Here is a 26,636-nt window from a genome sequence, read left to right as displayed (position 1 = left end):
CTATGTGCAGAAGATCCTTATAGGAAAATAACCGTTACATATCGGCTAGATTTTCAGCGGCAGATGCAGCAAACCATTTTCCCACAATCAAATCGTAAATGCCCAGAAACGGGAACAAAGGATCCAAAATCGTGGCTGCAGTTTTTCCTCCTGTAGGCACAAAGGATAACGATGTCACGCGCTGTTGCAAGTTCACAATAGCGAAGGTTGAAACAGGAAAAGCAAAGGGACGAGAGCGAAGGGAAGAAAAACAACTATGGAATCTACAAGATAACTGCAAGGGTGGCATTTCTTGCAACTCGACTCACACTCAACAATTTTGAGTGCGGGTGCCACTCGCCACTCACATAGCTTTAAACACCCAGTCAAAAGCATACAAGCACACGGGTGTGCGGGCACCCGAATCAATACGGCACTCTGCGTCGGATACACTCGGATATTTTTTATTGCCGCAAGTAGAGTGGCAAAAAACACCCGGGTGCCTAGACACCGATTGCTAGGGGATGCACTTGGATTGCCAGTGGCTTGCTGCAGTTCTCTGGAACCTACCTGAAGGAAAGAAACTGCATTCCGTTGCACACAGATTGCATGAGGGCAAATCTGCTTCGAAATCAAGAAATTGCAATCTTAATTCAAAATGGGCGAGCCCAAATGATTTCTGTTAATTAACAGCTGCTGTTAATGTGCGATCCCTCTCCAATTCTTCATTTGAGTAGTAATTCAACTTTATTTTGTGCGTGAGTCTGTTTATATGAATAAACAAACTTACAGGGGCGTTTGCAGGATTTTACTGAAAGACAAATATGCTTTAATTTTTTGAATGAAACAGAGACAATAGAAATTTGCATTATTAGAGTCGGAAGAAGAAACATTTTGAGTCCGCCACTGTGTTCAAAGAGCGCGTCCCGAATAACGGACCTGCGCTCTCTTTCGCTCGCAAAAGTAGCAAAGCAACTCGTCAGCACTTTTATTCGTTTTTGCTTTGGCAATGCTTGAAAAAACCGTTGTTTACTTGCTTTTCTTGGGATTTTGGGTGCTGAAAACATTTTCAATCTGTAATTTGATAAAATAGAGTTTATTTTTATACTTGAATACGTTGTCAGAGCCAAGGACTGCGTTACTAAGAGGTAGTTTTGTTTGGTAGCTCGTTAAATTTTGAGGTTTCTAGACAACAGTTAAAAAATTTTGTCGTTTGTGCTTTTTGAAAGCAGATTTGCAGAAGCACACAGCAAAAGCATCACAGAAACAGAATCCATGAGCGAGAGGAGCTGTGGAGAGAAGCAGCAGAAAGCAAAAAGCAACATGTACAGTGTCAGTTGTGGAGCAGCAGTTGCTCGAAGTGGTTATCGTTTGTGCTTTTTCCCTTAGTGCTTTTTGGCACGAGGGACCAATGCCAAAGTGGGTTCTCTAGAAATAGAAAACATTTCCAAAAACGATCATATATTAAACGCGGCTATGAATAGTGCAGCACCGCCGGGTGTGTTGGGACTACCCTATCGATTTTCGGATGAGCGTACGGTCAAGTTCGTAGAGCTTTACGGACGGGAACCGTGTCTCTGGAACAAGCGACCCTACTTGCGTCGAGCTCGAAACGCCGCCTATCGGCGAATTCAGTCCGGGATCAATGCTGATATCGAACCATACGAATCAGGTCTTACCATCCAGGGCGTCAAGATGAAGATCAAGAATCTCCGTACTGGGTACCACCAGGAGCTGAAGAAGATCCGAACTATTCCGGGATATCAGCCTAAGACGCCCTGGTTTGCCCCACTTCACGGATTTTTGGCAGAGTTCTTGGACAAGGTAAGGGATATTTATGATTCAAGCATTCGTATGATTATAAAAATAAGATTTAAAACATGACTTATTTTTCTATTGAGGATTTTGCAGCACTAGAAATGAAAAGCACACAAATAAATTTTGTTTATTTTGGAATTAAAAATCTTCCTCGAAATTTTTTGTGGCCCACTGCACTATGGTCCAGAATTCGTTTTTTTTGGCATAAAGTCTAAATTTTTATGTCAATATATCGTCCTCTAGCAATTATTTTCTAATAGAAAATTGATCATATAAATAAAAACCAAAAACAAAATTGACCGAAAGCTTCACTAAATCGTTTTATGAGCTTTTAAAGTTGAAGTGTTAAAAAGCTGATTGAGAGAATGCAATTTCCGAAAAATTACTTGCTTACTTTTGCATGTGGTATGATCGTTAATACGCATCCAAAAATTATAGTAAAATATGGAAAATAAATGCCAAGGTATGATGTTTTTAACTTATTTAGGTAATATATGTATAGTTGTACTGTTTTTATGTTGTGTGACATCCAATTTATGTGTATTTTAACAGAAAATTCTAACGTGTCCCCTGTGTTTCGTGGAGTATAACTAATTTTCTGACAATTTCTGACAAAAGTTAAAAACGTCAGTTTGTACCTTTAACTATTGTATTTCACGGTAAAGTAATATCTTTTGCCCATTTTTGCTCGTTTTCTTAAAAATTTGATTTTATATAGGCAATTTTGAGTTCAGACATAGCGACCTCCTGGACATTTGGAGGCGTAACAATAGGCAAATAAGTTATGTTTCAGATTACGTTTATTCCGCAATCAACAACAATAATCAGGAAGCGAAACAGACAGAAGATATTGACAAAAAAAAAGAAAATTTTGAATTATTTATTAAAAAAAAACTGCCCGAGTGTAACAGATAACTAGACCGATTTATTTCCAAACATACCAAGTGGATGGCGACAAAGAAAACTATTCTTGTTAGAGATTTTGAAAACTCCACGACGCCGAAGCAAATGGGACGCCGAAACTTATCTTACCAAAATGCAGGAGAAAGATTAAAAAGGAAACTGAAAATACGAGTGAAGCCCGGAATAAGCTTTACAAAAGGGATCGACTATCACATGCAAGGAAAAATAGTCGGATCAATAGGATGAGTGATATTTTCCACAGAGCGATTGATAACTCGGACCCACTATTATCAACAATTAGTTTAAAAGAAAGAGAGAGAAAAAATAGGAAAAACCACTTCCGAAGGCAGTAATAAGTCTTTTGGAAATACAGTATAATTTTAAACCTGATCCATGAGACAAAATATTGGATTCACAATCTGATTCTGATTCGAGTTCAGATTCGGAAATTTAAAATGTAGAACTAGAAAAAGAAGAGGGCGATTATTTTTAAAACAACAATATACACGACTTTAAAAAAAAAAAAAAAAAAAATTATATTTCGTTGACTCCTGAGTCATACCAGTAGTTAATATGGGAGGCAAGAGAGGGCGTGGTCGCACAGACTTCAAATTTTCTGTGCAAACTATTTGTGATTTAACAACAAAATGTACAAAGTTTCAAGTCTGTAGCTCAATTTTTAGACTTTATGCCAAAAAAATCGAATTCTGGACCACAGTGCACTGTGTGAATAAACATAATGTGGCTTGAAAAACTTTTATGGCAGAATTGAAGCATCAGTCTTTTGCTTATAAGCTTACACTGCGGTCACAGTTTAGAATATATAGCGATCTACTAATTAAATCAATATGAAAACACATTGTGCGGTAGGATTGGTTTTATTAGATGTTTATGGTTTTCGTTTAAACGTATTCTCATGTATAAATTATAACACAAATAACAATGTTATATTTGGTTACAGAATGAGTTGGAAACATCAATTCCTCAACTAAAGCGTCTACAGATTCGGCTTACCAGACTGAAGCCAATTAAGATTCAGACGGAGATTAAGCCAGATCCCGATGACTTGTCTGCCCCCGAAAGGCCGTTGGATCCTACACCCTCTTCCTTGTTTACCGTTCTGCCAGCACCTATGCCCATGGAGGAGCCTCCCACTCCACCGCCCTCCCTGTCCAAGATCGGAGACATCATCTCACCAGCACATCCAGCACCAGCGCCTGTTCCGATGGCAGGGAACTGTCCTCTGTCGACAGCCTGCTCCATTTCTGAAAAAAGTGATGTCTTGGGATTGGGCCTGGGATCATCGGCAGCTGGACGGACGAATGGAATTGGCCTCGGAGTTGAAATGCGAGGCGAGGACGAATTCACCTACTTCGGGTTGAGCGTTGCCGCGCAAATCCGTAATATGCCATTGGCCAGTGCCATGCTAATGCAGTCGAAAATCCAGTATATGCTCTCTATGGAGCGTCGTAAGATAAATGGCCATCCTGGCGATATGGACATATTATTTACCTAAAAACTAAGATTCTTTTGTAAATTATGGAGATTACATTCCTTTAAATCAATCTGTGAATATGATTGTACGTTATTTGCTTGTATAATTTGGCAGAACATTAACCGTGCTTATGTGATGTGTTCTTGTTAGAAAACACTCTTGAAGTATCATATTGGATTAAACTCAACGACAAAGCAACCTCGTGTGAAATATAAGTTACAATAAGTTTATGATAAGTGCGAAAATAAGAAGAAAAATATATTTTTGTTCATACCAAATCGAAGACTTCGAATTTAATTTGATGTAAATTAAACCTTTTGTGTACTTATTATGTACCTACGGACAGCAAAAATAAAACAACAAAATATTTAAAAGTAATATAAATTATAATTCATTTGAGTTGGCTTATCTAGGGGCTTCGATTTGCGAGCGTTCACTGTGCCGCCGGAAGAAAAGCAGAAAAGCAAGACGGCAAAAACATTGCGAGTGGGAGAAAGCAAAACTGTACTGTACAGCGAACCACCGAATAGAGGCACTCTCTTCGACCGACTGAGTGTGTTGGTGAGCAGAGTAAAATACACGCGTGTAAAGTGCGTGTAAAATGTGACATAATGTAATGCGTAATGTATATTTCAATTAAATCTATACCCAGTCGCAAATATATTTAATTTAGTTACGGATATATCTTTTATATCGAATTTTGGCTCTTTCAGCAAATGTGACGCATTCACACACACACACACACACACCCGCTGTATGTGCTGAATAAATTCTCAGGAGAAGAGAAAACCGAGACTCTGAAACCGGACGACGAACGACAACAAAACGCACGACTGTTGTTGCTTTTGCTTATCAACTTCGCCAGTTTATTCGCAGCATATCAACACCCTACGCGAAATCGCAAGTCGGGCTTAACGGTTCTTGCAGACCCTTCGCATGTGACCTTCAAAATGACAACCAATACTCGAGACTAACCTCGGACACAAACTTCATGAAAACATCTAAAAAAAAATAGGTTTTTAAAGACCACTTTAGTTTGGTAATTAGAACTTAGTCAAAGTTTATTTTGATTAAATAAAGAATTGTAAATAACAAAATGATATTTTAAAATAAATTTGATCCATTAAACTGATATCTATGGCAGTGGCTGGATCACATTATCATTTCTAAAAATTACTCACCATAAAAGTTTTAATTACTTAAAAGTCCAATCAGGCTCAAAGGACCAAGAACCCAAATCGAGTGAAAGAACTTGCTCTCTTAGTCCGCCCACATATGTTTTGGCCAGTGGCTAGTGTTGCACTTTAGAGCCCCGCTTTAAATTGGGTCACACCGGAGTTAGTCCTGTTGCTCGTGTTGGTTTTGCCACTGCCACTGCCGCCTGGTGGTGCAACAATAGGCCCCACGGAATGTGCCGAAGATACAGATACTGAACTTGGCCGTGGAGACCGATGGGGCATGGGGCGTGGGGCATTCGGATTCGCACTCCCATACCGTGCTCGTTGTTGCTAGCGACCGGCAAGCTCTATCCAAAACACACACCAGCACACTAACAAAACAACAACGCGTCGCCGGGCCATCGCCAACCGTATTATTTAGCGAGCTGCTCCCCAGATTTTCCCCGATTCCCCCTTTTGGCGCACATGCAGCCGCATCAGCTGTTCGCCCGAAACGAACCCCTCCCCCCGTGGAAGGTGGGAGCACAAAACAGAAACAGAAATCGAAAGAGAATCCGAACCAGAAAGGAAGGCCATATAAGTGAATCGCGAGGTTTTGATTCCACCTGCTGTGGAAGCTTAAGGAAACGATTAAAACGTGCTTGATCCAACAATCAATTAACCAGGGATTATTCAATGATTAATCTCTGATCCTTCAAGAATAAATTTTTATACAGAAATATTAAATGTAAACTTAAGAACTTAATAACTTAGATTTCCTTTAAAATGCATATATAATTGCTAATTAACTTCTTTAGTCCCAATTAAATAACTTCTGAACGATACCCTGCAAAATGTGGCGCCAAAAGATATATTCGCTCGGAGCCGTAACAACCTCCATAAAATGTAAAGGCAAAACCAAGTACATTTAGTCCATATGCCAAGCATATTGGTTCGAGTAGGATGGGCAAAAACGATGCAACGTTGAGGAGCGGCAACAACAAGTGCCCCGTGTGCCTTATACCGTATCCCCTGCCCCTATTCCCGACATGTTTGCCTGCATCCTGCTGCGAGTACTTCAGTCTCCTGATTGTCTGCACAAGGATATGCCAGGAGTGCTCATGTCTGTGTGTGTGTGGGCTGGCAAGGCAGCTCACTCACGCAGTTCAGTTCCATGAAAGGCACAAACTGCTCGACCCTGCAATCCGCACATATTCGTCTGCTAAACCGAATAAATGTGAAGCCGGAGTCCATATTCTTGTGTGGCATGTCCACGTCCAGGCAGCAGGAATCAACCTAAGCCGGGTAAGCGGGGTCAGTCGGAGGAAAGAGGAAGAACCAGACACCAAGGATCTCATAGAGGAATGCTTAGTACACACAAAAAGGTCCGAGACCTTCTCTACGCTTCAGCCATTACCAAAATGAAAAGTTGCAACAGAATGTGGCAGGAAAGAAGCATGTGTTTTATAGCTGTGCTGATGATCCAATGTGCTTCCTAAAGTTCCAATAAAACCTATTCCATTTCGATTATATTATTTACAAATAAACTAGTGATTTATAAGTATATCACTTTTGTTAGAATTTGGGATTTACTTGTCTTGGTAGTGATTTAATAAATGAGCATGTTATTCCCAAGAGGGTGATATTAGTAGCGAACAAATGAAGATGGCAGTTCTGGACCTGAACTCCCCGTAGAGCATCCATCCTTCGATCGGATGGCACATCCAAGTACATACGCATGCAGGCTCGTTATATCCACATCCTGTCAAATGTGCGCCTCATGCGTCCCCATTTCGATGAAGCGTCGCCAGTTCGCTCGGCTCGTTAGCTGGTTCGTTTTTGCATACTCCTCCCGATGAGCGGCTGCCCCTCATCCGCAGCCACTCCTGGCCGACAATTGCCACCACCGAAAGTCGCCGTCAGTAGCGTCGGTCCGCCGACTGCAGCCCGCTTGGGTATCAAAACCGAAAACGAAACCAACACCGAGCCATAACATCAGAGCCCACCCAGCACCCCACTCCACCCCACCATCCCCCGGCGATGTCATCCGTCGGCCGGGCCGTTGGCTTCATACCATGGCTATGGCTATGGGTATGGCTATGGCTATGGCTACACAGACACACGGCTGAAATGAGACGACAAACAACCATAATAATCGACCGACCCACTGGCACCGTGGGACCAATGAGCCACGCGGAATATGTCCATTTCTGGATCTTGAAATTATCCTATATTTTCCGGATATCGGTACACGCCAAAAGATATATTTTGTGTATCCTGCAAAGCAACCCCTTTATAGGCACCCCAAATGCTGTTGGATTGAGGTCAATGATCTGTAAAATACGTTACCTTGTTAGTCCCATCAACGGATGCAGTTGCAACACATTTCTGAAAGATATTTGCATATTACCGTTGATCCCTTAATATCGATGTTCCTAATCCTGTTTGGTTAAAAAAGGGAGTGACAAAATAACAAAATGCTGCGATCCTCCAATGAACTTATGGAACTAACTATTATGAACTCTGTAACTTGCTAGCTTGTATCTCAGGCGTACCAATATCTTATCTTAAGGATTTTCAAATAAATGTCATTTACTAATCCATATTTTACCACTACGAAATTATCAGTGGCAATTGCAAATCTGAAATCTGGTTAATCCGCTGAGCGATTCATCGTTAGACGCACTCAGATTGTCCCACTGCATTTTCGCATACCCTACACCCAAACGAATCGGGTTCTTTGGTTTCGTGCGTTGTTTGCCTTTGCTTCGTAGTCGGGCAGATACAGATTCAGATTCAGATTCCGACCGATTCAGATACAGTCGCACACACAGTCGCGTATGTGGAACGACCGCCTCAGTCCCTCAGCCGCTCTCCCTCGCACCCGCAGCCCCGTCTCGCTCGCACCGACTCCCCTTCAGAGACTCGTTCGGTTCGTATTTTCGTATTTAGCTGTAGCTACAGCCGTGCTGTACTGCGGTCTATAGAGCGAGATACTGGTGCACGAAAAACAGGCCGGACTGGTCGACTCGAAGAGTCCCCTATTTCCTCGTCGAAATTTCGGCCAGTTTTCTCGATTAGATAAGGCCCTTTGGAACAGCACTCTGATGTCATTTCGTCCATGCATGATTGTTGTAATTTTGAGGCCGTTTCTTATCTGTCTACTTGCTTACAATTTATTTTTTATTCTTTTCATTAAGTTTTATTTTAAAGAAATTTTTTTTTAATTTTTTAAATATTTTTTAAAATATTATTTAAGTTTCATAATATGAAATATTTTTTTTAGGTGATCATATACCATTTACTATGTAATCTATGTTTCTGCAGTTTATGTAGCAAATTAGGATCCAAATTGATTTATCATAAACAATTTACCACTATTTTAAATAATTAAATTAAATTAAAAAAAAGAAAATATACGAATTTGCATACACTAAACATTTTGCAATGTTTACAAATTATATTTCTCATTCAAAGCGCTTATCGCATTTGTTTTTCGTTGTTTTTATGAAAATCACAGCCCTGCAATTATTTTAAAAAACTTAAATTAATTTAGTATAAGCAAAAGTTTTAAATATTAATAGTAATAAATTCAAATAATACATTACCCATTTTTATTTTTTAAATAACAAAATTAGCACTCGTATGATTTCTATTTCCTAAACACTTTTTCATACTTTGTACACTGCAGGTTTTATTTTATAAGTTCTTGGGGAAAAAGGTCTAAATAGCAAATTTCCTTAATTAAATATAGAATTATTTAAATGCAATTGGGTTGCTTTATGTCTTTCCAACACTTCCGCATACACCGAATGCTTGAAGTTAGTTAAAAATAATAAATTTTCTAGCTAAAAACGTAGGATACTGCTAATATTTTAAGTATTATTTGCAGAAAATGTCCTAAAAAGCGCGTATTTATATGAAATTATTAGGTTTTTTGAGTGCCATTCGAAGGATTGATGCTTTCCCCAAATTTTCCCATACCCAGTACACCCCATGTTAGTGATAAAACCATCCAAAATTCAACTGAAAAGCGGACAATATATGTCGAATGAGCCTGTTCAAAGCGAACCACAGGCCAGTCAGGCCAAACCAAGGTACCAAGACCAGGCGGCCATGTTCAATGCTTTGACTCTGCGCTCTTGCCGTTCCGTTGATACCTCCACCTCCACCTCCTCCTCGTCCGCCTCCCGTTCCGTCCATCTGCTCTGCTCTGGCGTGCTGTGTGTTCATATAACGAACGAACGAACCCAGCAGAGCCAAAGCAAAACCCACACACTCGCACACTCGCCAGCCAGGCCAGATACACACCGATAGCGGAACGTTCTGTATCTGTGAGTGCCAGTGTGCCTGTGCCAGCAGCGAGCGGCGAGCGATACACAGACACACAGATACTCGGCACGCACACAGCGAAACGGCAGCAGTTTGCCTGCGTTTGCGTCGTACTCGAGCTATATGGCGTATGGCCGTATGGCTCTGGGCTCTGGCATTCACTCTACGCTGTGTATTTCATATTGCAAAGGCAAAAGCTGTACTACGTACGCTCAAGCGACTGACTTGGGCATTCAGTGCAAAGAAAATTTTATACAGTGAACAGAGCAGCAACTGAACCAAAATCGAGCAGATTTTACCGATTTGCCGCAATTAAAACGCAAATTACGCGACTTTTTCGTACGGGTGAGTGTCAAGTGCTTCACTACGATTGATTCGTTATTGTCTAGCCTAAATTATCTGGCCAAATAATAACGCCACCGTGGCCGTTTATTATATAAATTTTGCTAAATAAACGAAACGACCCAATTTTTGGTCGTTGGTGCTACGGCGTGGGCCATACACTCTACTACTTACTACTTGGGCCCACATAGAGCCACATTGCTTTCGCCTTTTGGTTAGGTGGCTTTAGCTTTCGTCCACATCGTGCTCGTATTGAATTGAAATTTTGAATGGAGGGCGCGCGCGAAATATTGACGGTTATTTTTTGAAATGCAGACGCGTCGGGTGTGCGAGCTGATTGGCTTAGCTGATTACTCAATCGATTTGAATGTAAATGTCAAATCAATATTGTAGGTTAAATATATTCTGGAAATGGCCAAATCTTTACATTGGCCAGCGGATTTTTTAACAACCGAATGATGGCCAAAGGGCAGTGGCGATGGCGATGGCGATGGCGATGTGTAATTGGAAGTGCTGAAATAGGAGTGCTTTATTTTTTAATTTTTGCGGGACGAGGTGGGCGGTACAGGTGGGTGGTGGCAGTGACGACGTTTTGGACGAGCTCTGGGGTATTAAATGGGTCGGTCAGGGGGGGCGGGGGGTAGGTGGGGAGTGCGGAGAGGGGAAAGCGGCGCCGCCAAATACTACTGGCAATTCGTTCTCACAGCTCCATGCTTTTTATATGAACAAACAGGGTACAGTCGCGGCAAAAATAGTCGGAACATGCGCGTCTCATTAAATTTTAGGGTGCTTGCTTCGAGATAAACAATGCTAGGGTTCGTAGCGAGGGTGTATTCAAAAGAAAATAATTTTCATTTTTTAAAATTAAAATAAAAAAAAACCTTTCTTCTGTAGCAGATTTAAAATATTGTTTTGTAAGCCTTGCAGTAGTATCTTAATTTCTTGTAAAACTCCAAAGCATGCACTTTCAATATTCCGTGCCTGTACTGTGCATGCGCTGTTCCTCTAATTGGAGGGCCCGCCAGTGTTCGACCACGCAAATGAGTCGCCTCGCGTGAGCCGTGCACACCCGAAGGCCCGCCACTGTGCGCATACAGTCGCCTACCCCCGATGTGCCCTGCTTGTTGGTTGGCTGGCCGGGTTGCTCGCCTCTCAGATACAGATACTTTTGCTTTGGCCTGCCTGTACGTACGTACTCCGTGCTATTTGATGGTCTCGCTGTTCGTCGTTCGTCGCCGTTGCTGCCTTGCTTTTGCTTTTGCTTTTGCTTCTGGTGTGCTGTGCTGTGCTGTGTGTGCTGTGTGTGCTGTGTATGCCCCCTCTCTCTCTGCCGCTCGCCTCTATGTGTGTTTCTGTTTCGGTTTCGGTTCGGTTTGGTTGGGTTTCTGTGTAGCTCGTATGTATGGCCATTGCCTGGTACAGCTGCTTCAGTTGAATTTCAGTTCAGTTCGCTTGCCTATAGACGCTCGCAGTAGCAGTAGCAGGCAGGCAGCCAGCCCAGTACATTTTGTTCAGTTTCAGTCTCAGTTCGGTTCGTGCAAGGCAATTTTCACAGGCAGCAGAGCCCAGTATCCACTATCCAGTATTCAGTATCCAGTATACAGTATCCAGTACAAGTATCTGAACAACGTTCCGGGCCAAGAAGAGTGAAGCAGAAGCACAGCGACAAGGCAAAGTACGTACGTAGATATGGGCATTTTTCATACGATTTTTGCACTTTGCTGGCCAAGAGCGCATTTACACTCGTCGTCAAATTAGTCGGCCAGGCATTAATCTTCGACTCAAGTGAAATCATGTGCGCGCAAATATATTTATTCGGCTATGTATTTACCTAATTAATCGCCGTTTACAAGGCTTCGGTTGGGTTTTTAGGCCTCCGAATGAATTTCAATCGTGTGCTAGCTGATAGTTTGCAGTGCGTTTTCGTATTTAAATAATTAATCACAACTAATGGCTGTTTCGTGATGAAATTACTATCTGGTTTATAATTGAGAACAATTAGCTGAAAATTAGTGCGATATTCGCTTTGGTTTTATGTTACAAGAATTGAAAAACCATTTTTTTAGTTTTCTTTCGACTTTAGTGCGAAAACGAACTAATAGATAATGCTAAAAGTTTAATTGATTAAATCGACGCTGACATGCAAATTAATGCTGATATGTGACGTAGATTGATTTAACCACAATTATATTGAGTTAGTCAGTGTTTTGCAGGGTGAATGTGAAAATGCTGATTGCAGCTTATAAGCGATTGGCTTAATAATTTGTTAGTTTTATTTTATTCAAAATTAAATTCATAACAAGTGGCTTACCTAAATATTTTTGGAAATAACACACTGCAAGAAATGAAATCTTGCACTCTTATGAAATATTTTGCAAGTGCATACTTCGATCAAGTTTCGGTTTGGCCAGTGTAGTTTGTTGCTGTCTGCGGAGCGTTCCCCAGTGCAAGTCACTTTCAGTCGCACCTGCTTGTTGGGGGCTCTTGATTTCTGATCGGCTTTGGGTCTCGCCTTCGGGAATTGGCCACCCGCTGTCCACCCACCTGTCGCCATCTGCGGCTTCTCTGGGCCTGAGCCCTTTTGCCCTGCCTTTTGCACTTTTCCACTTGGTCCTGCAAGGCTAATCCTGTTTTTCAGTCAGCCTGGACTTTTGCTTTTCTCGCTGCATATCGCATGATTAATTCGCGTTTAATGCTTGCCATGTAGTTTGTAATGCAGCTCCGTTCAGGATCCTCGCTGATCCTGCTGTATCTGGACGCCCATTTAGCCAATTTTCACCTATTTTAACTGGTAATTTGGTTGCTATTTGCCGAATCAGTTTGTTTTTTCTTCCGCGTGCCTGTCTTGTTGTTATTTTCTAGCGCTTTGCGTGCTGCACTCTCGAGTGCAGACTAAAAATGGCGCCAAAAGTTTTGTTATTCAGTCCCCCCACTGACTCACACAAGCAGAAAAAAAAACCAACACACCGATAAGGAGAGAGCGGGCGAGCGCGATATAGCCATAGCCGCTGAGCTTCTAGGGGGCATTTACAGTTACGAAGCTCTTTTCGCGCCACTTTTGCGCTGGTTCATGTTCCTAATCGAATACGACTACGGGCTAATCTTACGCAGATAGCGGTCGTTGTTTTGATGTCCCTCAAAGTCACCCACCGGCGATCATACCCACTTTTCTCAGATTTGAGATATCAGTGCTATCGCTGTTAGTGGGAAGAACTAGAAGTTTACTACTTCTTGTCATTTTGGCATCTATGCATCATAATTTTGAGATTTGAACTGAAATGTTTTTATCATCGAAATATTTTGGGAAGAACGAATCCTGCTGATGCAACTAATAACATGAATAATTGATGAACATAACCATAGCGCCATCTAGCGTTACACTTTCAATCAGCTTCGCTATCGTATTGACCTACCTACCCTTTGATTTGTGCCACGACTGTACCGTACACTGAGCGAAACCGGCAAGACAGAAGACAGACAGAGGGCCCATTAACCGACCTTATGTATCCGCTCGCTTAAAAGTCACCACTGTGCGTTCCACGCTCTCCAGGCGAAAAACACATAGAGGCCATCCAGTGCGCAAATCCCTGGGAAAGTATCTACCCTAAAATGCTGGTTCTGCGCACAAGCTTCCTGCTGCAGGCAAGCCAATACTTCGTTGGGTTTTGCTGGGCGGCTTGGGTGGTTTGGGTGGTTTCGGATGGACTCGGTGGTTCGGTGGCACGGTGGTTGCTATTTGGACTGGTGGTGCTGCACGGAAAGTCTCTCCTTCGGCCGGGTGGCATTAAAAACACACGCCATAAACACATAGAGCCGACCAGATAAGCGTTGTCAGTTGTCTCTCAGTTGACGTCAACGCCGCTGCCTCATTTGCTGCTTCAGTCGCTGCCGCTGCTGGTGGCGCTGTCGCAGCCGCTGCCTCAGTCGACGTACTGCTTTTCAATTTTAGATCGGCAAAATGACAGTTGTGCCGTATTTTCCACTGAAAAGGATTTGCGTTTTTTGCAGCTCCTTATTTTGTATTCCGTTTAATATGCTTTGTGCGCCTTTTGTGTGGGCTCTGTTTGTCGTTAGTCTGGGGCTTCATTATGCCACATGCTCAAGGGGGCGGCCGCAACACGCTGCGTATGCGTAATGTGCCATGTTGCCAACGCTGCGTATGCGTAATGCCGCTGAATAATGGAACAACACGAATGCGTTGCCAGTCAACCATCAAAATGATGAGTTATTTTAGTTATATCATTATGAATTTAGTTATCGTTATCCTTTAAGAGAATGTATTGAAATATTTTTATGTGCAAAATTGTAAATGTTTTAGGATAAGTCATGAGGCTAACAAGTAAGGTATTTAGGCTTTCGCAGTGCAGAACAACAGATACAGATATGTATATTTACGCAACCAACTATGCACATACACTCGCACCAATGGGAAATGGTTTTCGCTTTCGATTTTCTAGGTGGACCCCCACTTGGAAGGGAAAATATATATGTATATACGTATATACAGTATTGAGGGGGAGAATATGTAGGTAGGTGGCATCCTGGCTGCATCACGTGTTGCCGCAATATGCGAAGCCTCGCCAGGCATCATCCGTCTATCTGGTGGATGCGTGTATCTGTGTATCTGTGTCTGTGTCCGCGTTGAACTAGCAACAATTTTGCCGCCGTTTTCCTGTTGCTCCCGGACACAGGATACGCAGATACGAATATGTATGTATGATGCATCTGCGTGGGTGGAGGGTTGAGTGGGAATATCCCCCGGCCGTTGGCAAAACGATGCTGTTGTGCAATCTGCAATGTGCGATGGCGGCTGCCTGATTGATGCGCCACTCGTCCAGCCACCTTCTGCCTCCCACTTGACTCCTCAGGCCGCAGATTCCTTCGCTTTCGAGTCGTTTGTTAACCCAATTCACGTCGTTATGCTCCTCCGTCTGCAGCAACAAACCCTTCCCGCGCTCCGATGGCGACGTCGATGTGGATGTGGATGTCGATGTCGATGTCTCGTTGTCGTGCATTTTGCGCTGAATTCCTGGATTTGGGTCAAGTGCATGGCAGCCCATGGCTCATGGCTGTTGTTTTGGGGGGCAGAGTGTCGTCGTCATCGTTGTCGCCTCATTTGCATGCCCATCTCCCAGCTGATTTGCTAAGGCGCACGGGCTCTTTAAAGTCCGGTGCAAAAAGTCACTCCATGTGGCCATTGACCTCTGTGTTATATAAATGCAAGGCTTATTGTATGGTGGGCCATCAATGTACATATGTACAAGAAATCGACACCCGCAATTAATTGGAAATATTGCTGCCATAAATAGCCATTATGTGGGGGGGTTATATAAAGCCGCAAGGATTATGTATCAAAAGTATTTCATTTACGTTGGCAACTGGGCGGCAAAAGGGGGCGGGGCTAAAGCCAGGGGTCGTTTGACCGCGACCGGCATATTTAATTAATGCCTGTTTGCCCATAGCCCAAAATGCAATTATTGAATATTCAATCGGCTGAGTCAGGAGCAAAAGAAAAACATATGCAGGTGTCTGTGATTCAAATTAAGCGCATTTATTCTTTTGCTCCTGGGCGTTTTAAATTAGGATTGCAAATGAGTAACAGATCAACTAGTTTTCTTCTTATCAAGTTTAAATTTGATTTTAATGAATATTTTTTGTCGTTTCAGCTGCTTAAGTGCTCAGCCTTTATATATTCCTCGAGAGAAGTCAAATTAAACCAGAAAAATGAGTGGAGATCGCCCGAAGCGTCCCCTTTCCGCCTACATGCTGTGGCTCAACGAGACCCGCGAACAGATCAAGAAGGATAATCCCGGCAGCAAGGTGACAGACATCGCCAAGCGGGGCGGAGAACTCTGGCGCGGACTGAAGGATAAGACCGTAAGTGGAGGCAAGCGGCAATACTGATTAACTGATTACTAATTGCTGGGCATTTTCGCAACCTTTCGCAGGAGTGGGAGCAGAAGGCCATCAAAATGAAGGAGGAGTACAACAAGGCGGTGAAGGAGTACGAGGCCAATGGCGGCACCGATTCCGGTGCGCCCAAGAAGCGAAAGAAGGCGGCCGCCAAGCCCGCCAAGAAGGCCAAGAAGAAAGAGTCCTCCGAGGAGGAGGAGGAGGACGAGAGCGAGTAGACGGTTGCATCCATCGCAATGGGCAACGTTTTTCTGCATAAGTTTTAAAATACATTTTATTAATGTAATTTTTTAAGTGACAAAAAAAACCCACAAAATGAAAACCAAGAAAAAAACCTAATTAAAAACCAAAAAAAAAAATATGAAAAAAAAAACAAAGAAAAACCGAATTAAGACCTTAAATCTTTAAATATGCACTAAATCCATAAACATGCAAACACACACACACACGGATACACACATACACATGCCAACACACACAGCATAAACCATAAAGACTAAGTTAAAGATGTGAAGGATCACACACACATTCTTTCCAGTCATCTGTTCTTTATATTCTAGGTTTGTACGTATAAATGTATCTATATGTATGACACTCCTCCCAAACACATACAGCCCACTGCCCCCAATGGGGGGATTCCCCGCGCCCCCTTTAGCCACTTTCGATCGCGTCAAGTTATTTGAATTTTGAGTCCCTCGATTCGAGAGCAAAAAGTTATATATATATACATACATTTTAAACCGTATACATAAATATATATTTAAATATATATTATGTAATTTAAAAAGGAAAACAAAAAAACAATATTACAAATATGTAATTGTGAATGTAGAGCTGAATGGAATATTTAAAAAAAAATATATAAAAATTCTGAAAACTCAAAAAATTTGATTGAATTTACTTCAGTGTTTTGGGAACTGGAAATGAGGTTTATTTAAAGCTAAAAGTATATGATTATTTAAATATGATATGTTAGGTGTGATTTTAATGGGCTTAAATATTTGAGCAGAGTTTTGTTCGTTCTGGAAAACATTCGTCTTTCAAGTTTGGCTTAGTTTCAATAGCTTTTGCACCACTGTATCTGAATGAAGCAAAGAGCGCCTGCGTCAAATTTGTTTGGACTAACTAAACAAATGTACCGCGCTTCGCTGACCAGTTTATCTTCCCCTGCATCGACGGCTGGTGACTGTCTGTCCAGGATAGAGGTCCTTCGCCGAATAAATAAGTTTAGCCTAAAAGTAGTGAAAGTAAGTTTACAGCTAGTGCTAGCGACACATCTCATAAAACAGTTTAATAAGAGCAAACACTTTAGTGTCAATTAAATACCTGTAGAGGTCCAGGTGAACTTTTCCCCAATTTTCAACCACCTGTTGGCTCTTCTTATCAGCACCCAAAGAAAAGCCAACAATGGCAGCACGAATGTCGCACCACAAGTTGCAACAGCTGGAAAAATCAATAGTGCGTAGAGCGTATGAACAGGCAAAATGAATAAGCTGAGTAGATAACACACGATGGGGTCAAGTGCACTGCGATTTGCGTGTCCACTCAGCGCACATTAATCATACGCCGTGTGCAACACGCACCAGGCTAAACTCGTTTCTTTCCCCTGCTTAATTACAGGCTAACGACCCTGAACTCTTCGCTGACACTGAACTTGTCCGCTGGCAGGTCGGTCAACACAATGGCCAGCATGGCACGTTTTCGAAAGGTAAGCTATAGCTCATCCTAGTATATATATTTTTAGGACAATATATATCTTTATGACTGATCCAAATGATTCTTGAATGGTATTCTCAGTCTAACGTATAATAAACTCAGTTGAAAAAAGGTATAGCAAAGAAGGAAATCATATTATTCAAACTTCATTCAATCCTTACAGAGATTATTTAGCATAATATATTAAATATATTATTATATTTAGCTTAATATATTATGATTACATAGTTTAGTTTACTATCAGTGTTAGGTTCTTTAAAACAAGAAACACTAGAATTATTCTGTTTATAACTTATTGCCCTTTTGTTAATAGTAAAACTCAGAAGATATTTTTACTGTGACCTCAACTTGAAATATAATCCACCCGCGAAGTTGAATGTCCCTAGGCAGGACTTCCGTTCAAGGATGTTGAAAGTAGAGTCCACGACCATTTGGGTTCATACTTCTTCGGCTTCCACAATATAGTTCGATGCCTGATAGTTCGATGGATGAGCTTGTGGCGTTACAGCGACTCCAAGCCGCCGTTGTGCGGGTGTCTCCAGCAATTACCATGCGAATCACACACACTGTCCCCCGTTTTTTGTTGTTTTTATTGCATTTGCGTGCTGGTTCGCCTTGTTTTTATTTGCGTGTATTTCTAAAACCGACCCTCAATCGACTGAACGTGCGGCTCCGCTCCATTCGCTCATTTGCAGGTGAATCGCCAAAGTGAGAAGCTCGAACCGGAGGCGAGTGCATCGTTGCTAAAGTCATCCCCGAATATATTGGAGAACTTTGCCTACGACGAGTTTCAGCCAATACAAACGAATCACCCGCTTCTCAAGCGGATGGCCACCACACCCGTCGCCCAATCCGGCTCCCAGAGCAGCTCCTCTTCCACTTCGTCTTCGCGTAAGGAGCCCAAGTTCTGCGACACCCTGGAGCGACATGCCTTCATGCGGAATGTCATTAACCAGCAGCCGGAGAGCACCCGCCGCTACTCGAGTCCGGGTGAAAAGGAGGCCCAGGTGCGGCGCAGCCTGGAGGAGATCACCAAGGATCTGAAGGAGATCGAGCAGTTCGTCAGTGCCACCGAAGAGCTCATGCAGAGGGAGAAGGAACAGGAGCAGATGATGTACTCCAACAAGGAGAATAAGTGCCCCAGTCCGGTGAAGAGGGTTACCTATAAGATTAATGCCTACAAGGCGCCGCCTCGAAGACATCGTCCTGGAAGTCCACGGTTCTACCACTCCAGATTGTACTTTAGGAATGGCAAAATTGGATGTGTCGACTCCACGGAGCATCAGAACAATGTGGGCGCCACTCATGCTCTGGTCAAGCACATACTGCACCATGAGAAGCCTCTGGTGAGTCCGGATAGTGTGAGGAGAGTGCTCGAGCAGGAGAGCTTCGAAATGGTTCCGCTACCAGGAGCTGTTCCTGAGATCGTACCCGATCCGATTGCCATTCAGCGGGCGGAGGAATTGGCCGCAGCTACAGGCCAAGTGGTTTTGCCCAAGGAGGAAGAGGAGGAAAAGAACTCACCACTGCATCAAGTAGAATCCCAACCAGACGTTGACGAGGACGAACAGGATGTGCAGATCTGTTACAACGAATCGCCGGAACTTCAAAACGAAGATCGAAATGAGCGAACCCAGAGGACACCCTCAATAAACGAGAGCGAGATAGTGGCTGTCGATGAACCGGACACGGAAATGAACTCGGATGTGGATCACCGCAAGCCAAGCAGCGCTGGTAGCTTGGACTCCCAGGGTCAGCAATTCCTCCGCGATCAGGTTCGTCATCTGGTTCGTCGCTTTACAGCCAGAGCCAACAAGGTGAAGTCCCGAATCGAGCTGCCTCCGACTCCTTCGTCCAGCAGCACGGTCAGTTCACCATCTCCGCCTCCGACCAAGAGTCTGCATCCTTCTCCGCAGCACAAGGTGCGTCTGGTGCCGGCTGGTCAATCACCCCATCGTGGCAGACTCTTCGAAGCGGACACTCCAAGGTCCAATGTGTGGCTCTGCTCCAGTTTGTGCGGCGCCAACAATGATGAGCGAACCCTGGATCCCCAGGGCAAGATCTACATTTCCTGGCTGTGCGTTGTGTCGCTATCGTTCCTCTATAACGCCTGGGTAATCCCGCTGCGTGCCTCGTTTCCCTTTCAAACCAAGGAGAACACCAATATCTGGCTGGCCTGTGACTTTTGCGCTGACATCATATACCTACTGGATGTGGTCTTCTTTAAACATCGGGTTATGTACCTCTTTGAGGGATTCTGGGTGAAAAACAAGAACCTTACCAGGAAGAACTACATGCGAAAACTGCAGTTTAAGGTGAGTTAACTTACAATTTCATTTAGAATCGTACAACTTAACTTAAAATGTTTCAGCTGGATCTTCTGGCCCTTCTTCCTCTGGAGCTATTGTACTTTAAACTGGGAACACAGGCTGTTTGGTTGCGTTTTCCCCGGTTTTTTAAGATTCAGAGCTTTTGGGAAGTGTTTCGCCTTTTGGATCGAGTTATATCCTCTCCACATTTCGTAAGATATATTAACAACTTAAACTATACCTTGTTACTAAACATACAACTCCAATATTCTAGGTACGAGTGGCCAAAACCCTAACCTACATGCTCTACATGATCCACATCACGGCTGCTCTGTACTACGCCTATAGTGACTACCAGGGTCTGGGACAGAATCGTTGGGTCTTCAGCGGCAAGGGACATCCCTATGTAAGATGCTTTGCTTTTGCCACCAAGACGGCAACTTCGATAGGAAAAAATCCCAAACCGGAACGGCAGGGAGAGTACGTCTTCATGACGGTGGCCTGGCTAATGGGCGTCTTCGTATTCGCTCTGCTCATTGGTCAGATCAGGGACATCATCTCGACAGCCACTCGGAACAAGCATGAGTATCGCCAGCTGGAGGATGAGACACTGGAGTACATGCGACGCCTTAATCTCTCCCAGGAGGTGCAGTCGAGGGTCAAAATGTGGTTCCAGTTTACTTGGGAGCAGCAGCGCACTTTGGGTTTGTACCCTTCTAAAACATTTTAATTACAATATCTAATTAAGATAAAATTCTGCAGATGAATCCAACATATTGGATGCCTTGCCCATCAATTTGAAAACCGATATCGCCATCTCCGTGCACATCCAAACGCTCTCCAAGGTCCAACTCTTTGCTGATTGCGAGGAGGCTTTACTCAGAGATCTGGTTCTAAAACTAAGGGCCGTCACATTTCTGCCTGGGGATTTCGTTTGCCGCAAAGGCGAAGTGGGCAGAGAGATGTATATCGTGAAACTGGGACAGGTTCAAGTGATGGGTGGTCCTAGTAGCGATGTAGTGCTGGCCACTCTAACCGAAGGTTCCGTGTTCGGTGAGATCAGTCTGCTGGGAATCAATGGAGCCGATCGCAGGACAGCAGATGTTCGATCCAAGGGCTACTCCAACCTGTTCGTGCTGTCCAAATCGGATTTAAACGAGGTCATTGCTTACTATCCCACTGCCCAGGCGATCCTCAAGAAGCGTGCTCGTCAGCTAATGCGAAAAAATGCAGCCAGGGAGCGGGAAGAGGAGCGAGAGCGAGCACGCAGCGCCCTCCAGGCAGATGTGGTCATCGGGAATCCCAAAACACCAGAGACGGCGCCCAAGCTTCTGCAGACAGTTATCCAGGCGCTGCCGTTTGAATCGCCAGCCGTGGTGCTCATCACGAGAGGTTCGAAGAGGATGCGCCGCAAGCGCCAGTCCGTACAGATGGAGACCATTGTGGAGCCCAAGATGGAGGTCACAGGCGCCGCCGAGTCGCAGGATCAAAAGAGTTTAAAGCCGGGACGATGTTCGCCAGATTTGCTATCTTCCATACAGCAAGAGCTGAAGTCTAAGCACAAGTTTATCAACCTCACGGACTCGGAGAAGGCGCTGATCAGCCAATCGGCAAACAATTCCCTGGAGGACGTGAAAGTGGTGGATCTCTAAGATTTCATAGCCAATTCCATATTATTTGTCTAACTATTGTAACAAAATATTCTGCGATATAAACTCTGTGTGCATAACGACATGCGTAGTTAACTATTTACTCGGCTGAAAGGCAGTTAACACCGCTTCCACAATTGTGGGAACCTCCGCCATGGCGCCGTTTCCAGTATCACCGCACATTAGAGTCTTGGATATGCAGGGTATCTCCTTGTAGCCCCAACTGGTCAGCTTGTCGATTTGCTCTCGAGTGATTGGATGGTCGTACATACGGGTATTCATCGCAGGTGCAAAGAGCAGCGGCTTCTCAAGGTCCCAAGCCCGCACCACACACATGACGATATTATCGCAAATCCCCTGTCATAAACAAAGATACTGAAATATTCTTGAGGCTAAGATGTCGACCTAAACTTACGGTGGCCATTTTGGACAGAGAATTTGCGCTGAGGGGGGCTATCACCAGCAAATCCGCCCACTTGCCTAGGTCTATATGCATTACGGGATCTCCTCGCTTGTTCCAGGCGATCCACTCGTCGCGATTGTGGTAAATGGGTACTACAATATATGAAATAGTTAGCTAGCTAAAGCTAACAAATACTCGAAGATTTAGACAACCTACCATTTTCGGGAATTTGCTCCAGTTCAAAGAAGTGCTTGGCTGCTTCGGTAATAAGTACTTTCAGGTGGAACTTGAAGGGCAGGCGCTCGTCGGAGAGCTCCCGGATTAACTGGGTTAACTTAATGGTGGCCACACTGCCGGTGGCCGCTATCATCACATTACGTTCGGGCTTCATGGCTCACAATGCCGGCTATTGCTTCTGCACCTCCGGTGCTTTTTGATCGGTCTTGGTACTCTGGTCGTGAAAGCCCAACTTGGACCACTCGGTTTTCTCCATAAGATTGTTGTCCATGCGGCAGGCCAGATAGTTCTGGGCGTCCTGGCGGCACTGGCTCGTATCCTGGGCGTTCTTGCGCAGACAACTGGCGTAGAGGAGGAATTGCTTCTTGCAGAGACCTTCGTGGTCCAGGGGAAAGGAACCCTTCTCGGGCGGCGTGGGCACGAACTTCTTCTGGCTGTAGATCTGCGAAGTCATTTGTGAGTAGCTCTGCGCGCTTCTTATCTTAATTCATTGATAAAATATGACTTCAAATTACGAAATAATTGTGTAAACAGCACGTCAGTGTGACCAGAGGGTATTGAGAACCACAAATTGGAAAATACTTGGAGTTACAAAGGTCACTTTCAAATCCTATATGAATTTAAATATTGGGAATCATATAAGAAAATAAAATAATTATGGTTTCAAGTTATAATGATAATCTTAAATATGCTACAGCATTAAATACCCTCAATGTTTCAAATTTTGCTGACTTACTTATTATTAATAAGTCTTGGATATAACTTACATGTAGCATATATTAATAATGTTAAAACCATTGACAAACATATAAAGTAATCAGTTGATTAGGTGATAAATAAATACAGTTTCAGAAAACAAATCAACCTAGATTCACAACAACAATACAGATTCACTCTGATTCCGAACCGATTCAAATCACAGTTTCTCAATACGGTGACTTCGATTGGAAGGAGTACCCCTACGTGACAGCTGTCACACGTGCCAGTGATAAAAAATCCCGCACACCTTCCAACGGAACGCGTTAGTGTGTCGTTTTTTCGTAGCAGGCTATGTCGTTGGGCAACGCAGGGCGAATTGCTGTCTGTTGGTTTGTAGAAAAATCGGTTTTAGTTACACACACTTAGCTTCACTACATGGTGTTTGAAAATCCCGAAACAGGACTGTTCTGACCGTGGGTGGCGTCTACGCATTTGTGCTGTCAAAGAGATCCGTTGAGAACCGGCGTTACGAGAGCATGCGAGTGCGTGAGCGCATGAGGAAGGCAAACCAAGGGGATTACGACTCAAGCGCAGCATCGGACAGGCGATTCGACTACTAAAGCGGCAGCACCCAGTACCCAGAACCCATCAGTAACACACCCACACCACGATGGCACTGCCCCAGATCAGCACCGCCGACCAGGCCAAGCTGCAGCTGATGCAGGAGATGGAGATCGAGATGATGTCCGATTTATATAACCGCATGACGAACGCTTGCCACAAGAAGTGCATTCCGCCGCGCTACTCCGAGTCGGAGTTGGGTGAGTACCATAGAAAGCTGCATCTAGTTCGCCTAGAACTATCTAGCCTATGCAATTCAGGTTTCTCTTTGATTCAATTGATGAAATTCTAATGGATATCTTGAAACTTGTACCACAATTCCACAATTATCATATGTATGCTTTCCACACCCTACAGGCAAAGGCGAGATGGTGTGCATCGATCGTTGTGTGGCCAAATACCTGGACATTCACGAGAAGATTGGCAAGAAGCTGACGGCCATGTCCATGCAGGACGAGGAGCTGATGAAGAAGATGTCTAGTTAACCTGGCACCCATTAACCCACATTTCCGCTTAACCAATGTGCATTTTAGAAGCGCTACGATTGTTAGAGGTACATGTACAAAATACCCAGTTGTAGAAAATAAACCACAGATTTATGTGTGCTACATAACATCAGACCTCGTTGGCACAGATTTATGCAATCAAAAGGTGGTGACAAAGCGCGACATTTCCGGCAGCATGACACTCAGATCCTCGATGCTGTTCTCCAGCGTACTCTCGTCCGTCGAGTCCAGTTCGCTGGTCCGCACGCTGTTCGCCCAATCGGAGGAGTCTAAATCCTGTCCTGCTCCTCGCTCCTGATCAGCCTGCTGTTCCTGGGCGTTGAAGCTAGCGCGACTGGCGAGACCATCGCAAATATCGGCGGGATCTGACGGCAACTCCACATACAGGTTCGTCTGACGCTGCAAAATTCCGAGAAATTCAACAAAAAGAAACACAAATGTTGACTTGGAGCCTCACCAAAGCCATCAGCTGTAGATCGCGGTGCAGGCTGATGGGATTCTTGGACAAGTTGAGCATGTGAAGAGTGCGCAGCTCCTCCAGTTGTGACCGCGTGGGCATCTCGTCAATACAATTTTCGTTGAGGAAAGCGAACCGCAGCTTGCGCATGGCCATCAGCATCCTGGGCAGCCGCCGCAATCGATTCCCCTTGAGATTCAGATGCACCAAATTTCCCAGCAACGCCATGGTGAGTGGCACTTCGCTGAGTTCGCAGCCCTCGGCTGTGAGCCAACGCAGTGAGGACAGAGCGCCTATGGCATCGGGCAACTTCTTCAAGGGATTTCCTCGTACGCCCAGCGTCTCGAGGTGTTCACAGTTGCGAATTTCGTTGGGCAGCTCCAGGAGTCCAGTATTATTGCACCAGAAGGTCTCCAGCTGGGTGAGGTATCCAAGTTCGGGGGGCAAACTACTAATGCTATTGCAGCTGATGTTGAGAAACTTTAGCCGGACCAAACGACAGATGCAGAGCGGGAATTCGTCCAGTTTATTGTAGTCCAACGTGAGGACCTGCAGGCGCATCAAACTACCAATGGAGGATGGAATCTGTGAAGGGATTGCGAGCCTATTATTTCATTGGCTCTCGTGTGCAGCTGCTTTCTCACCTTTGTTAGCTTGTTTTGGTTGAGGAACAGCTTCATCAGCGTCTCGCACTTCTCGATGATGTCCGGAACGTCGGAGATTTGGTAGTGGGACAGATTCAGGGAGAACGCCTTCTTGTATATGGCATCCTCGCAATTGGCCAGCACGTAGTTGTTGCGGAAAAACTGACAAACCTTCTCCATGTCGCCCTTATTAAGTGTTTAATTTTGCAGCACTTGAATTTGGGTTACAAACTATCTCACAATTATCTGAATACCTACTCTGCTTTTGGCGCTAGTAGCTTAGTTTTCAGGACTCGTATTTTGTAGTTTCGAACTGTTGCCCGATTTGCGCATTTTTTCGTTTGTTTTGAGTGCATATTATATAACGATTCTCAGCGTCTATATATGCAAATAATCAAAAATCTCTGTTTGCTGCACTCTCTCTGGCTGCCTTCTCTTCCCAAGCTAGTGAACTAAATTTAAAAATTTCATTTGCTGGGCAAAGGCATGCGCAAAATGCTAGATATTGGCAATAGGAGGGTAGTTCTATTTTAAAATTGGTACATTGTCGCTTGTAATGTTTGTCGCGCAAGGAAAGCTCAACATCTGACATCACCCATTCCCAGCTGCTAATTGGCAAAAGCTCGTCTTTCTATCGGTTCGTATAAATAGATTTTAAATAACCGAGCCGCTCTCAGTTGAAATTTAGCTCAGTGACTGGAAACTACATCATGAGATCGTATACTTTACTTGTTTGCATAGTGAGCACGCTGTTGTTTGCCGGTAAGTTGAGTGTGGGAACCACTAGAACCGCCAAATCCATTCAACACTCTCTCTGTTTTCCACCAGTGACAAGTGCGCAGCAGAATTATGATGGTAGAAATGGTCCCCATGAGTTCGGCACACCTGGAAACGGCATTTACATACGGGGTCAGAACGAAGGACCCTACACGGTGCCCGGAGTGGGAGGAACCTTCCAAAACTCACCCTCAAGTGGCCAGCATTCCTACACCGATGAGCACGGAAATACTTACACCCATTCCTCAACGGCAACTGCCACAAGCTTGGCCTCTGCACCCTTGGGTTTAAGCTTGGGCGGCGTTCTCGTTTTGCTCATGAGTTTAATAACCATTTAATTGCATTTTCCAAGTGCAAAAGTTCCAATTAATTAATTTAACACAACGTTTTCTAGTTCACGCCCACGAGAATTAATTTCTGCAACAGCATACATGAGAATAACCATTTTCCTTCTAAGTATTCTGCACATTTATTTATTCCCTATTTCTTTTATTCACCTTATACACAAATTATTTAGCTATTAAACAGAAGTACAACAAATTATACTTGATTCTTTTGAAAAGTGCGCCATTTTAGTTATCGATTGGCAACGACGTAAGGGAGAGATTTAACGTAATAAGACATATTTGAAACGTTGAAATGTGATCTTTAACTAAGCTTTAAAATCAAACCAAAGTTA

General features: G+C 43.8%; 9 protein-coding genes and 1 long non-coding RNA gene across 16 annotated transcripts; 6 read left to right on the top strand and 4 right to left on the bottom strand.

The window, feature by feature from the left end:
- Positions 1-1,067: 1,067 nt before the first annotated feature.
- Positions 1,068-4,571, top strand: LOC6735615. Of its 2 annotated transcripts, none has more exons than XM_002082499.4 (2): positions 1,068-1,803; positions 3,662-4,567. In XM_002082499.4, the coding sequence occupies exons 1-2, from the start codon at positions 1,456-1,458 to the stop codon at positions 4,214-4,216; spliced, it is 903 nt and encodes a 300-aa protein (XP_002082535.1). In that variant the 5' UTR covers positions 1,068-1,455; the 3' UTR covers positions 4,217-4,567. The 2 variants fall into 2 exon arrangements, with proteins under 2 accessions (XP_002082535.1, XP_016028975.1); XM_016181408.3 differs by lacking the exon at positions 1,068-1,803 and adding an exon at positions 3,466-3,566 and having other exon boundaries at positions 3,662-4,571.
- LOC120284443 lies at positions 3,602-13,835 on the bottom strand. Of its 2 annotated transcripts, none has more exons than XR_005543701.1 (2): positions 12,338-13,835; positions 3,602-4,219 (listed from the first exon to the last, which is right to left on the bottom strand). It is a non-coding gene; the product is annotated as an uncharacterized LOC120284443 (long non-coding RNA). The 2 variants fall into 2 exon arrangements; XR_005543700.2 differs by lacking the exon at positions 12,338-13,835 and adding an exon at positions 4,844-5,364.
- Positions 9,813-16,638, top strand: LOC6735613 (high mobility group protein Z). 3 transcript variants are annotated; one of them, XM_016181409.3, is made up of 3 exons: positions 9,813-10,029; positions 15,693-15,903; positions 15,975-16,638. In XM_016181409.3, exons 2-3 carry the CDS (start codon positions 15,751-15,753, stop codon positions 16,155-16,157), a joined length of 336 nt encoding a protein of 111 aa, XP_016028972.1. In that variant the 5' UTR covers positions 9,813-10,029; positions 15,693-15,750; the 3' UTR covers positions 16,158-16,638. The 3 variants fall into 3 exon arrangements, with proteins under 3 accessions (XP_016028972.1, XP_016028974.1, XP_016028973.1); XM_016181411.3 differs by lacking the exon at positions 9,813-10,029 and adding an exon at positions 11,440-11,705; XM_016181410.3 differs by lacking the exon at positions 9,813-10,029 and adding an exon at positions 11,461-11,701.
- A 407-nt stretch (positions 16,639-17,045) lies between these two features.
- LOC6735612 (cyclic nucleotide-gated cation channel beta-1) lies at positions 17,046-21,696 on the top strand. Its single transcript, XM_016181412.3, has 6 exons — positions 17,046-17,186; positions 17,560-17,647; positions 18,351-19,970; positions 20,027-20,176; positions 20,239-20,668; positions 20,727-21,696. Exons 2-6 carry the CDS (start codon positions 17,621-17,623, stop codon positions 21,614-21,616), a joined length of 3,117 nt encoding a protein of 1,038 aa, XP_016028971.1. The 5' UTR covers positions 17,046-17,186; positions 17,560-17,620; the 3' UTR covers positions 21,617-21,696.
- Positions 21,614-22,407, bottom strand: LOC6735611 (phosphopantothenoylcysteine decarboxylase). Its single transcript, XM_002082495.4, has 3 exons — positions 22,233-22,407; positions 22,029-22,168; positions 21,614-21,970 (listed from the first exon to the last, which is right to left on the bottom strand). The coding sequence occupies exons 1-3, from the start codon at positions 22,405-22,407 to the stop codon at positions 21,710-21,712; spliced, it is 576 nt and encodes a 191-aa protein (XP_002082531.1). The 3' UTR covers positions 21,614-21,709.
- Positions 22,408-22,422: 15 nt separating this feature from the next.
- Positions 22,423-23,044, bottom strand: LOC6740670 (cytochrome c oxidase assembly protein COX19). 2 transcript variants are annotated; one of them, XM_044922631.1, is made up of 2 exons: positions 23,021-23,044; positions 22,423-22,695 (listed from the first exon to the last, which is right to left on the bottom strand). In XM_044922631.1, the coding sequence occupies exons 1-2, from the start codon at positions 23,027-23,029 to the stop codon at positions 22,423-22,425; spliced, it is 282 nt and encodes a 93-aa protein (XP_044778566.1). In that variant the 5' UTR covers positions 23,030-23,044. The 2 variants fall into 2 exon arrangements, with proteins under 2 accessions (XP_044778566.1, XP_002077476.1); XM_002077440.4 differs by lacking the exon at positions 23,021-23,044 and having other exon boundaries at positions 22,423-22,707.
- A 137-nt stretch (positions 23,045-23,181) lies between these two features.
- On the top strand, positions 23,182-23,613 carry LOC27207932. Its single transcript, XM_016183562.3, has 2 exons — positions 23,182-23,341; positions 23,413-23,613. Exons 1-2 carry the CDS (start codon positions 23,304-23,306, stop codon positions 23,570-23,572), a joined length of 198 nt encoding a protein of 65 aa, XP_016028969.2. The 5' UTR covers positions 23,182-23,303; the 3' UTR covers positions 23,573-23,613.
- Positions 23,614-23,622: 9 nt separating this feature from the next.
- LOC120284192 (mitochondrial import inner membrane translocase subunit Tim10) lies at positions 23,623-24,191 on the top strand. The gene is made up of 2 exons (XM_002082493.4): positions 23,623-23,773; positions 23,931-24,191. The coding sequence occupies exons 1-2, from the start codon at positions 23,623-23,625 to the stop codon at positions 24,056-24,058; spliced, it is 279 nt and encodes a 92-aa protein (XP_002082529.1). The 3' UTR covers positions 24,059-24,191.
- On the bottom strand, positions 24,151-25,608 carry LOC6735608 (plant intracellular Ras-group-related LRR protein 4). 2 transcript variants are annotated; one of them, XM_016168706.1, is made up of 4 exons: positions 25,439-25,608; positions 25,181-25,366; positions 24,537-25,121; positions 24,151-24,478 (listed from the first exon to the last, which is right to left on the bottom strand). In XM_016168706.1, exons 2-4 carry the CDS (start codon positions 25,358-25,360, stop codon positions 24,218-24,220), a joined length of 1,026 nt encoding a protein of 341 aa, XP_016028968.1. In that variant the 5' UTR covers positions 25,361-25,366; positions 25,439-25,608; the 3' UTR covers positions 24,151-24,217. The 2 variants fall into 2 exon arrangements, with proteins under 2 accessions (XP_016028968.1, XP_002082528.1); XM_002082492.3 differs by lacking the exon at positions 25,439-25,608 and having other exon boundaries at positions 25,181-25,436.
- Positions 25,609-25,783: 175 nt separating this feature from the next.
- Positions 25,784-26,497, top strand: LOC6735607 (immune-induced peptides). The gene is made up of 2 exons (XM_002082491.4): positions 25,784-25,942; positions 26,009-26,497. The coding sequence occupies exons 1-2, from the start codon at positions 25,891-25,893 to the stop codon at positions 26,293-26,295; spliced, it is 339 nt and encodes a 112-aa protein (XP_002082527.1). The 5' UTR covers positions 25,784-25,890; the 3' UTR covers positions 26,296-26,497.
- Positions 26,498-26,636: the final 139 nt, after the last annotated feature.

This window comes from Drosophila simulans, chromosome 2R (genome assembly GCF_016746395.2).
Source record: "Drosophila simulans strain w501 chromosome 2R, Prin_Dsim_3.1, whole genome shotgun sequence".
Taxonomy (NCBI): domain Eukaryota; kingdom Metazoa; phylum Arthropoda; class Insecta; order Diptera; family Drosophilidae; genus Drosophila; species Drosophila simulans.
This window is presented reverse-complemented; position numbering and strand designations above follow the sequence as displayed.